Raw genomic sequence first — 12021 nt, 5'->3', positions numbered from 1 at the left:
ACTCTCCAAGGCCGTCAGGAGTGCAACGGGAAGGACACCAGTGTCACTGTGAGGTCTGGTGGCAGGCAGCTCTTCTGTGCAGTTCAGCACTTTGGCAGGAGAAGCAGCCACAGAGTTGGGCTCATTAATATCCATAGAGACAGTGGAGCCCTAAAGTAATAGAGGCCAGGTGGTGGCACTTGCCTAGCAGAAGCCAGCAGGCTGCAATTACAGTGACAACTGGCAAGGCTGAGGCACAGCCAAGAGGCTTGGCCCATAGGGAGTGGTGGAGGTGGTTAACAGAGAGCGGGGCCCCTAGGGGCAGAAGAGATGGCAGCCAGCAATAACGCTGCTTAACAGAAAAAGAGCCAGCATGGACGTTAGAAGGCTGAGGGCTTTTGCCTCAGTGAAAAGTGGCAATCTCTTGCTCAGTTTTGAATCTGAGACAATTTCCAGACCTGTAATTCATTGACTGAAGATCTGGCAGGGTCCCTAGGAGTATGAGCACTGAAATACCATGGCAAGACATTCACTCAGGTGACCACACCTTCTGTCCAACAGATGAAAATATCTGGATATTCTCCTTCCCCCCACTGTACGGTCACCTGAGTAATATCTGCAGGTGCATTTAGGGAATCCTCACAGTACATAGCTGCCACTGTAGCTACTCTGCCTACTGCCCATCGTGCTAGTTCTGGGGCAGCCAGTGATGGAGGTGGGCTCATGCCACGTGGCCCAGTCATCCTGTCTGCTTGGCTGAGTAGTGCCTTTTCTACGGGGGCTTCTTTCTGTGAACACTGATGAGTGAAACAAAAATCTTCACCCTTGGCACCCACTCTCATACATTCAGCAACATGCCCTATTTCAGACATCCTTGTCTCTGATCTTCCTGCTTTTTCCTTCCAGGCCCCAACGTAACAGACAGACCACTGGCCACTGCTGAAGAATCTAGATACATTTGCATTGTGGCTCACATCTCCCTCCACATGAGGCTGACGACCAGGTGCTCTGCTCTCACCTCTGTCCCTTCAAAGCCGGCAGCCTTCTTTCACTTTGGAGGGGACCTGACCACTGGACCCTGAAAAACTTCCCCAAAGTGCAGCTCTCTGTGTTTTAATAGGCTCATCTGCCTCCCACCGGGGCAACCATGTCTCGAGGCCTGCCCTCCCTAATCTCCTCTGGCTCCTCCTGCCCAATCAGCATATCATTGTCACTGTAAATGGTCAGTGTCATTCCTATGGGATGTCCAGGTCTCCTCAGATTGTGTTAGGACACAGGGGAAGGGTTAACATGGCCTTGAAGCAAATGTTTAAATGAATATTTTCTGTCCCACATGAACATGGTTTTTTTTCGGATTTCTCTTTAACTGTAATGGGAAAGAATACATTTGCCAAATCACTGGCCACATACCGTGCACCTGAGGGCCTGTTAATCTATTTGAGCAGTGATAGTATGTTCTGCTCACAGCTGAAATCAGGCCCACGGTTTGGTTACATCTAAGCAGTCTAAAGTAATCACTGGGAACCTTCCGTTTCTTTAGGGCCCACACGGGGGAATCCAATGGAAACACTATGGGTCCAGGAACTCTGCGTTGTTTAGGCTTTCATGATGGCCTGCTTTCTGCCACCTCCCTGGGCATGACTTACTATCTTGGTTTCAGAGATTCCCCTTGGCTTTGTCCACTATGATGCTTCTGACTCCACAGGTCAAGGATCCAGTGTGGAAGTCAGTCCAACTGTCAATCAACTATATTGATCCCAATGATAAGTGCAGGGAATAGGTCGGTGACCACTGGGTGGGTCCAGGGACTCTGTGGGTTTGTGTTGGCCAGACTGTAGCTTGCATTTCATTTATTTTCTGGCCCCCAGCAGCCCCCACCCTGATGTGGGGGCCACAATGACGCTTTGAGTGTCTGTGCTCAGACCCACAGGAATGAACATTTGGGTCACACCCAGGGGAGCCATCAGCACATGCTAACGTGAGGCTGAGGGTAGGTGGGTTCAGAACAGGGGTTGGGGAGGGAAAGTTTGCTACCCCGAGATCAACTGCACTGACTGGGGGCTGCAGTTTGCCCCACTAACCTCTCCTTTTTGGGCTTCCCTCAGGAAGAGAGACTCACGGGAACCGAGGAGGGAGGAGCTGCTCCGCACACCCACAGGGAGAACTCGCTCTTAGTCGCGGAAATGTGCCCTAGGCTCTGACTGTGGCACTCGTGCCTACTACACCTCATGGCTCCACCACCGTGTTCAGGGCCATGATCCTGCAGTGTCCCCAGCCAGTGACTGAGTATGGCAGGGACACCAAGGCCGGCCTGTTCCCAGGGGACTCTGATCGCCTCTGATGGGCAATTCGGGATTAAGAACTTCCCATCAGCCTTGCCGAATTCTCTTAGAACTTCCAGCCGTACACATTTCTCCTCTGTCTCCTGCCCAAGGGCCAGACCTGCGTGGAAGTGTGGCAGCTCCCCTGTCCACAGCTGCCTCCCCGTGCTCTGCTCCTCAGAAGATGCTCCCTGAGGAATCTCGCTCATCTCATCCTGTGTGGCATCTGCTTCTTAAAGGACCTGGCCTAACATGCCCTCCAACAGGTGAGGAAGCCGGCGTGTCGGGAAGGTTCATTTCCAAGACATACAGAGTGTGTGCAGGAGGGACTGAGACTTCCATTATAGCCCCTCAGAGACCAGGCTGCATATGGCCCATGGCCCTGTCCCTTCCCCAACTCACTCACTTCCCTGAAATGAAACAAAACTGCTCACTTGATGAAATCCCAGGTAGTCCTGGACTGTGGGAGAGACGTAAAAGATGTAGCCATCCTCTGTGACTGCCATGAGGAAGCCGTTGAGGGCCTGGGGAGAGGCAGAGAAGAGAGTGCGTTCAGACTGGTTCATTAATTTGTCTCGCTTCTGGGCATGTGGAGCTCCTGAAGGCCCCGGTCCAGGCCCTGGGTGTTTCTGCGGAACTACGTTGGCATTGACTGCCACCACATCCTGGGCTGTCCCTTCCAAAAGCAGGGCCCAGGGCACCCTCAGAAAACGGGAGGGTGGGGAGTGAAGGCTGTCCAACTCTTACAGAGGATGACAGGAAGCCTTACTTTACCTCAGATGGGTTTGAGGGAGCCCAGAACTGAGAGCATCTGAGGTTCTGTGAGGCGGTAGAGAAAAAAAGGTTTGTGTTTCTGTATGGTTAGGAATGCTGGGAAAATCAGAGTGAAACTTGGGACCTGGGCTAAAAGAGCAGCAAGCTGCAGAAGTTAATTCACAACTATTGCTTGTGAGAACTCCAAAGAGATTTCTGGCTCTGGTGGTATTTGTTATTTCATTTTTTTTTTTCTTTTTTTAAGAGATGGGGTCTGGCTCTGCTGCCCAGGCTGGAGTGCAGGGGCATGATCCTAGCTCACTGTACCCTCAAACTCCTGGCCTCAAGGGATCGTCCTGCCTTGGTCTCCCAAAGTGCCGGGACTACAGGGTTGTTTACATTTCAAGGGAGGCTGAGACCTAGGAACATGGAGACATCCTGGGTTATAAATCTGGAGACAGAAGGTCTTATCTTTCCCTTGGGAAGATCTATTTCATTCTAAATGGTTAAAGTAATAACTCAGGATCCTTTTCAAGGTTTTTGTCCCTCCTTTCAGTAGGGGAGGGAGAAAATATGTATATGAATGCCCAAATTTATATTTCTGCATTTCCTGCAAGCTTGATGAGTAGGATAACCTCTGCTTTCATTGCATTGTCTAGAGGTAAGGAATTGGGGCACAAGAGAACCAAACAGTTCTTGTTTGTTTATAAGTAAATAATTCTTGTTCACTTGTCAGTAAATAATAATCTGCTCTGCTCTTGTGTGTACGTTCAGGGTTATGGAAACAAATGAAGACCAACCAAATGAGAAAAGCAAAGGCTATTTCTTCAGAGCTTTCTAGAGTAAGGGAGTCAGCCACTGTCACTTTTTGCATTTTGGCAAAGACTTCAATGCAGGCAGAGGAGTGGGAAGTTTTATAGAGTAAAAAAAGGGAAGGTTTTAGGGGTGCACTGATTACAGGCTGCTCGTGGGGGAAGCTGTGGAATCATGAGCTCACTGGAAATGGGCTTCCTGTGTAGCAGCGTAGGCTGCACATTTGGCTTTCTCTGGTTGGTTCTAAGTTGGAAGCAGGGGCAAAAATCAGGGAAGCTGTCAGTTATTAATGAAGTCCTGGCCATTTGGGGCCAGTTGTTGTAGAAGTTATTGTTTAGCTTCCTGGTTTGTTATTGGAGATGGTCTTACCTCCTGTAAATCTGACTTACAGCAGGCTGGCCTTCTGGGCTGTTCATTGTAGACAAGGGACTGGTTTCCTGTGCAGGCTGTGGGTCAGAGTTCTGTTTTTATATATGTTCTAGCCATTGTTTGTTTGTGTATTCAGTCTCTCAGAGTAATATTAATGAAGATAGATATTTAAAGCTTAGCCATTTTCCTTCCCTGGTAAGATTTAAGAAGTGATTTCCTGATGAGTCTTGGCAGAGGGTGCCTGGGACATATCAGAGTGCTACCCCAGCCTAGAATGGGCAGGAGAGCTTGATGGCCCTGGGCCGTGAGGATACTAGTGCTCAGGAACAAGGGAAGTTATCAGGGTCTGCATGGATGCACATCCAGAGAACAGGAAGGGAGCATGAAGCCTGCAGAAATGGCCAGCACCCTGAACAGGTGCCTTCCAGTTCCCAAACCTTGTCACCATGCAGGTCTTCATGAACTTAGATCAGTTTCAAGAAAGAGTGTAGGAACTCATGAATTGATAGAAATTTATGTTTCCACTTGGAAAAATAAAGTCTTAAAATGTTAAGTTGTAGAAGAACAGAGAAAACTATGGTTCTTGCATGCCTCAGTGTGTGACTTGAGATGGTCACACTGCCTTAATTATAATAATGATAACAACAATAATAAAAACAGTAATGATAATCATGTTGAAACACATTACATTCTCCTTTAGTATTATAGTTTTACTATATATCTATCATTATAATGATTCCTTTGTGTACATCCTCAAATCCTATGTTCTCTTGATTCACTGAACTCAATCAGGATTTGTGACTGTGTACCTCAAATGGCCCCTAATGCCACCCATAAATCCTGATACATTTCCCTGGTGCATTCACTTTCCCATTCTCTTAGATGACTGTTTCACATCATTTTCTCTGAAACCATCAATACCTCCTGCTTTCTCCTTATACTCAACTTTGCTTACTATTTCTCTGAAAAGAAAATGCAGTCAGAACTTCTACATACTCCCACTGATATGGTTTGGATCTGTGTCCTTCAACCAAAAATAAAACTGTAAGCCCCCCAACCATCTAAATGGACCTCTCCTCTTGGCCAAGGGTATTCCAAAGTTAACCTGTAAAACTAGTTTAGGCCATGATGGGAATGGGAGGTTGGACATACCTCTTTACCGTTAATATCAACACAGACCTTAAGACTGATAGAACAGACTCTTTAAGTCTGATAGGAAACATTTACCATCTATTCTCTTTGAAGCCTGCTACCTGGAGGCTTCCTCTACGTGATAAAACCTTGGTCTCCACAACCCCTTATTATAACCCAGATATTCCTTTCTTTTGATTCCAGGTCTTTAGATGATAACTCAAGCAGCTGCCAATCAGAAAATTTTTGAATCCGTCTATGACCCGGAAGCCCCCAGTTCCAGTTGTCCCGCCTTTCTGGATTGAATTAATTGACGTCTTAAGTCTCCCTAAAATGTATAAAACCAAGTTGTAGGCTGACCACCTTGGGCCCATGTCATCAGGACCTCCTGAGGCCGTGTCACAGGCGTGTCCTTAACTTCGGTTAAATAAACTCCTACATTACTTGAGACTTGTTTCAGATACTCTTTGGTTTACAGTCTCCACCCAAATCTCAGGTGAACTGTAATCCCCAGTGTTGGAGGTGGGGCCCCGTGGGAGGTGACTGGATCATGGGGGCAAATTTCTCATGAATGGTATAACATCATCCCCTTGGGGCTGTCCTCACAAGAATGAGTGAGTTCTTAGGAGATCTGGTTATTTAAAAGTGTGTGTGGCACCTCCCTCCTTGCCCTCTTGCCCCTGCTCTGGCCATGTGACATGTCTGCTCCCCCTTTGCCTTCTGCCATGATTGTAAATTTCTTCAGGCTTCCCAAGAAGCTGAGCGAATGCCAGAATGTTGCTTCCTGTACAGCCTGCAGAACCGTGAGCCAATTAAATCTCTTTTCTTTATAAATTACTCGATCTTGACTGTTCCATTATAGCAGTGAGAGAATGGAGTAATACAGCCACCATCTCTCCTACCTGTTTTATAGGCTCTGCTTCACCTCTTGTTACAATGCGTGAACTCTCCATGCTTCAAACTAAGCCCAACCCCTACATCCCAGTTGCGTAGGCAGTTATAAGCAATGTAAATATATATCTTAATACTGTTATTCCTAGTTATATGGAATGGTAGAAGGAGAATTTAAACAATTAAGCAGTTCTTACATAGGAAATATGAGAACAATGCAGAATAACAAATAAGTAAAACTGATATTTAAAAGTAACTACAGGCTGTGTATGGTGGCTCACACCTGTAATCCCAGCACTTTAAGAGGCCGAGGCAGGCAGATCACCTGAGGTTAGGAGTTTGAGGCCAGCCTAGTGAACATGGTGGAACCTCGTCTCTACTGAAAATACAAAAATTAGCTGGGTGAGGTGGCGCATGCCTGTAGTCCCAGCTACTTGGAAGACTGAGGCATGAGAATCGCCTGAACCCAGAAGGCAGAGGTTACAGTGAGCCGAGATTGCACCACTGCACTCTAGCCTGGATGACAGAGCAAGACTTGTATAAAAAAAAGTAAATAAAATATAACTGTAGGCATGTTTCAACTAAATCAAGGATGACAATTTTGGTAAAATAAAATACCTCAATCCAAGCTTATAGGACACAGATACAAAAATGAGCAAAGAACTGCCTTGATTTAAGGACTTTTAAAAAGAAACTTCTGAACATTCTATCTCTTCAAGGGGGTGGTATTAAGTGACACCAATCTGCATATAATACTTCTGTTTTCTAAACTGATTGATACATAGTTTACATACATCGAATTGCACATTTCCTAAGTGTACAACCTGATAGATTTTTGACAAATACATTCATTTTCCCTACCAAGATATAGAGTATTTTCCAGAAAGTTCCATCATGACCCTTCCTAGCCAACCTCTACCTCTCTCCACTCTTGATGACATACCCAATACTTTATTTTTTATTATACTTTAAGTTCTAGGGTACATGTGCACAATGTGCAGGTTTGTTACATATGTATCCACGTGCCATGTTGGTGTGCTGCACCCATTAACTCGTCATTTACATTAGGTATATCTCTAAAGCTATCCCTCCCCGCTCCTACCACCCCACGACAGGCCCCAGTGTGTGATGTTCCCCACCCTGTGTCCAAGTGTTCTCATTGTTCAGTTCCCACCTATGAGTGAGAACATGTGGTGTTTGGTTTTCTGTCCTCGCAATAGTTTGCTAAGAATGATGGTTTCCAGCTTCATCCATGTCTCTACGAAGGACATGAACTCATCCTTTTTTATGGCTGCATAGTATTCCATGGTGTATATGTGCCACATTTTCTTAATCCTATCTATCACTGATGGACATTTGGGTTGGTTCCAAGTCTTTGCTATTGTGAATAGTGCCACAATAAACATACAACACACCCAATACTTTAAATTAATTTTACCTGTTGTAGAATTTCGTACACATGAATTTAGTATACATCCTTGTGTTTGGCTTTAATTCAGCACAAAGGCTTTCAGGCTTATGTATCTTGTTGCATGTACTAATGATTCATTACTTTTTTATTGTTGAGTCCATTATACAAACACACCAAAAATTGTTTACTCTCCTGTTTTCAGAAATTAGACTAGAATAGTTTGGTTTCCTCTGTATTTATCTTGCTTCAAGGTCATTGAGCTTTATGGCTCCATGGGCTAATATTTTTCATCAAAGTTGGAAAAAATTCAGCCATTATCTATTGATATCCTTTTTTCTGCCCAATCTCTCTCTACATTCCTTTTGTGACTCAATTACATGTATGTTAGGCTGCATGATAATGTACCACAGACCACCGAGACTATTTTAATTTTTTTCATTTTTCTCTTTGTGATTTTATTTGGATAGTTGCCATTGACCTATCTTCAAATTCAACGACCTGTTTTCTTCCACTGAATCTAATCTGCTGTGAAGCATATGAAGTCCCTTTTTTCTAGTCAGATGTTCTGTTTTTCAGTTCTAGGATCTCCATTTAGTTCTTTTTATAGTTTCCATTTCTCTTTTGAGACTTCTCATCTGTTACTTATTAGGCCCACCTTTTTCTTTAAATCATGGAGCATATGTACAATAACTGTTTCAAAGTATTGATCTGTTAATTCCAGCTTTGGTATCATTTCTGGGTCTTTTTCTTATGTCTTAGCTTTTATTCTTTTTCTTTTTAACTGTGAGCTTAATATGGGCCAAGCAGAAATAACAAGCTAATCAGCTGTAGTCCTGGCCTCACAAAGATCACTTTCCAGAAGAGACAGACAATAGTCCAAGGATAATACAAATACATGTTTTTAATAGTAAGCAAAAATACAAGGTGCTATGAGTGTGTAGAATAGGAGGACCTGACAGAACTTAAGATTGGGACTCAGTCAGGGAAGATTTCCCTAAGTAAGTGACTTTAGAGCTCAGATTTGAAATAAGTAGCTGGTACTAGGCAGAAAAAACGAGGAGATGGGGTGAAAGAGTTACTAGAGTGAGAAAAATCATTATATGATTGAGAAATTAAAAGAAGGTCAGTATGTCTTGCTTCAGTAGTAAGGTGTGTTCATAGACAAGAACCAGATCATATAGGATTTTGTAGGGTATGTCAAGGTCTTTAGTCTGTCTCAGAAGCAACGGAAAAGCATTCTAAGTTTTTCATTTACTGTGGGATCAGAGCAATTTAGCCTTTCTGTGCCTCAGTTTCTTCTTTTTTTTTAACTTTTAGGTTCAGGGATACATGTGCAGGTTTGTTATACAGGTTAAATTGTGTGTCATAGCGCTTTGGTGTACAGATTATTTCATTGTTTATTGTGTAAGAAATTAGTCCAACCTCATTCTTTCGTATGCAGATATATAGTTGCCCCATACCATTTGTTGAGAAGACTATCCTTTCTCCACTGAATTTTCTTGGCAAAAGCCAACTGACCATAAGTAAGGGTTGATTCCTTGATTCTAAATTCTATTCTATTGATCTATATTTCTATCCATATATCAGTACCACAATGTTTTTGTTTTCATTTTGAGACAGTCTCGCCCTGTCACCCAGGCTGAAGTGCAATGGCATAATCTCGGCTCACTGCAATCTCTGCCTCGTGGGTTCAAGCGATTCTCATGCCTCAGACTCTGGAGTAGCTGAGACTACAGGCATGCACCACCATGCCTGGCTAATTTTTGTATTTTTAGTGGAGGTGGGGTTTTACCATGTCGGTCAGGCTGGTCTTGAACTCCTGGCCTCAACTGATCCACCCACTTTGGCCTCCCAAAGTGCTGGGATTACAGGCCTGAGCCACCATGCCCCACCAGTACCATAATGTTTTGATAATGGTGGCTTCTGTAGTAGATTTTGAAGCTGGGAGTGTGAATTCTCTAATTTTGTTCTTTTTCAAGTTTATTTTGGCTATTGCAGGTTACTTGCATTTCCATCTAGATTTGAGAATCAGCTTGACAATTTTTTCAAAACAAAACAAAACAAAACTCAGCTGCGATTCCGATAGGTTTTGTGTTGAATTATGTAGGACGATTTGGAGAATATTGCTATCTTAACAATATTAAGACTTCTGATCCATAACATAGGAATTCTTTCCATTTTTTATGTCTTCTTTAATTTCTTTCTACAATGTTTTAGTTTTCAGTATGCAACACTAGCTTAGTCAGCCAAATTTATTCCCAAGTATTTTATTATTTTTAATGCTATTGTAAATGGAATTGTTCTATCAGTTTCATTTTTAAATTGTTCACAGTAATGTATACAAATGTAGCTGGTTTTTGCTTATGATCTTGTATCCTGCAACTTTGCTAAACTCTTAGTTTCAATAGTTTTGTAATATATTCTCTAATATTTTCTATACATATGACATCATCTGCAAATAGAGATAACTTTATTTCTTCATTTCCAGTATGGAAACTTTACATCTAATTTTTCTTGCCTAATTTCCCTCGAACCTCCAGTACTATGTTATGTTAAGTGTACCAATATACATGTAATGGGAACACCAAAAGAAAAGAAGGGAGAAAAGGAGCAGAAAAGATATTTAAGGTAATAATGGCTTAATATTTTTTCAAGAGTAATCCTAGGTATACATTTTTCAGGCTCTGTTCCAAATAATATCAGTCCCCTTAGAGAGAACTGAACAGATCTCTGTTCTTACGACCTATCTTTCTCCAGTGCCACTGCATTGGAACTGGGATCGCGGGTGGCAGTTGCTTCTCTCAGTTATAGCTTCGCTCTGTGGCTGGGGTCCTGGGCATGGACAGTAACCCCTGATCATCTGGGCTTGCCTTTTCTGGTTTGGATTCTCCCTGCTACACGTAAGCTGAGTTGGGGAAATTTGGGGCCAGTATTTTCAGCCTGCTGTGCCTGGGATAGAGTTTCTACCCTATGAGTTGGGGCTAGGTGGAGAAAGGGAGTTCCAGTCTTCTCAGCCATGTTTTCCTGGAGAGGAACTTCAGCAACACAAGTGAGGAGTGATGAAACGTGTCGGCAGCCTGCCTGGGTAAAACCATAATCCTAGACTGGGAACTTGGAAAAAGAGAGTCCCATTTTCTTGGCTCTTGGCTGCACCCATCACACTGAGCTGGGGGTAGGGGCCATCTGTTAAGCTTCTCACATTGCCAGTCCGGAAACCCCACCTCTCCACATCCTTTTATTTATTTACTTATTTTGAGACAGGGTTTTGCTCTGACACTCAGGCTAGAGTGCAGTAGGATGAACTTAGTTCACTGCAGCCTTGACCTCCCGGGCTCAAAGGATCCTCTCACTTCAGCATCCCCAGCAGCTGGAAATACAAGGTGTACACCACCACACCCAGCTATTTCTTTTTCTTTGTAGAGATGGGGTTTTGCCACATTGCCCAGGCTGGTCTTGAACTCCTGGGCTCAAGCAACCTGCCCGCCTCCGCCTCCCAAAGTGCTGGGATTACAGGTGTGAGCCGCTGTGCCGGCCTCCATATCATTATTACAACCAAACAAATAGAACAGCAATAGATATTCTATTTGGATTGCAAATCATTCATATTTTTTCTGTTTTTTAAAATTCCTTTATACTTTATGTCTGGTCTTTGTTCACAGTATCTGTGTCCGATGTACTTTTAGAAAAAATAGAATAATTTAAATTCGATTTGATTTTAAATCCTAAATATCTGAATGTGTTCCCACAAAACAAAGTTGAATATTTCTTTATCAGTTTAAACAAGATTTTTGACTCTAGCAACTGAAACTAATTCTTGTTAACAGCCACTTAGGAAACACCTAAATATAAAGCTGTGATGGTTAATTTTATGTGTCAATTTGGTTGGACTGTGATGTCCAAATGTGTGATCAAATATTAGTCTAGATGTTTCTGCAAAGGTATTTTTTGATTGACATTTGTCTTAGTCCATCTGTATTGCTATAACGAAATACCTACGACTGGGTAATTTATAAATATTATAAATTTATTTGTGTCTTAGTCCATCTGTATTGCTATAACGAAATACCTATGACTGGGTAATTTATAAATAATATAAATTTGTTTGTCATAGTTATAGAGTCAGAGAAGTTCAAGATCAAAGCACTGGGAGGTTCAGTGTCTGGTGAGGGCCCCATTCCCTGCTTCCAAAATGATGCCTTGTTGCTGCATCCTCCAGAGGAGACCGATGCTGTGCGTCTCCAGAGGGGACCGATGCTGTGCGTCTCCAGAGGGGACGGATGCTGTGTGTCTCCAGAGGGGACGGATGCTGTGTGTCTCCAGAGGGGACGGATGCTGTGTGTCTCCAGAGGGGGC

General features: G+C 43.5%; 1 protein-coding gene across 1 annotated transcript in view; it reads right to left on the bottom strand.

Moving 5' to 3' along the window:
• LOC123572530 (uncharacterized) overlaps positions 1-12021 on the bottom strand; it is a 49240-nt gene that overhangs the window by 24952 nt on the left and 12267 nt on the right. Inside the window, exon 8 of the mRNA XM_065540920.2 lies at positions 2735-2824. Within this exon, the coding sequence (XP_065396992.1) occupies positions 2735-2824 (90 nt within the window). The remainder of the gene's footprint in view (positions 1-2734; positions 2825-12021) is intronic.

The sequence above is a fragment of the Macaca fascicularis genome, chromosome 3 (genome assembly GCF_037993035.2).
Source record: "Macaca fascicularis isolate 582-1 chromosome 3, T2T-MFA8v1.1".
Classification (NCBI taxonomy): domain Eukaryota; kingdom Metazoa; phylum Chordata; class Mammalia; order Primates; family Cercopithecidae; genus Macaca; species Macaca fascicularis.
This window is presented reverse-complemented; position numbering and strand designations above follow the sequence as displayed.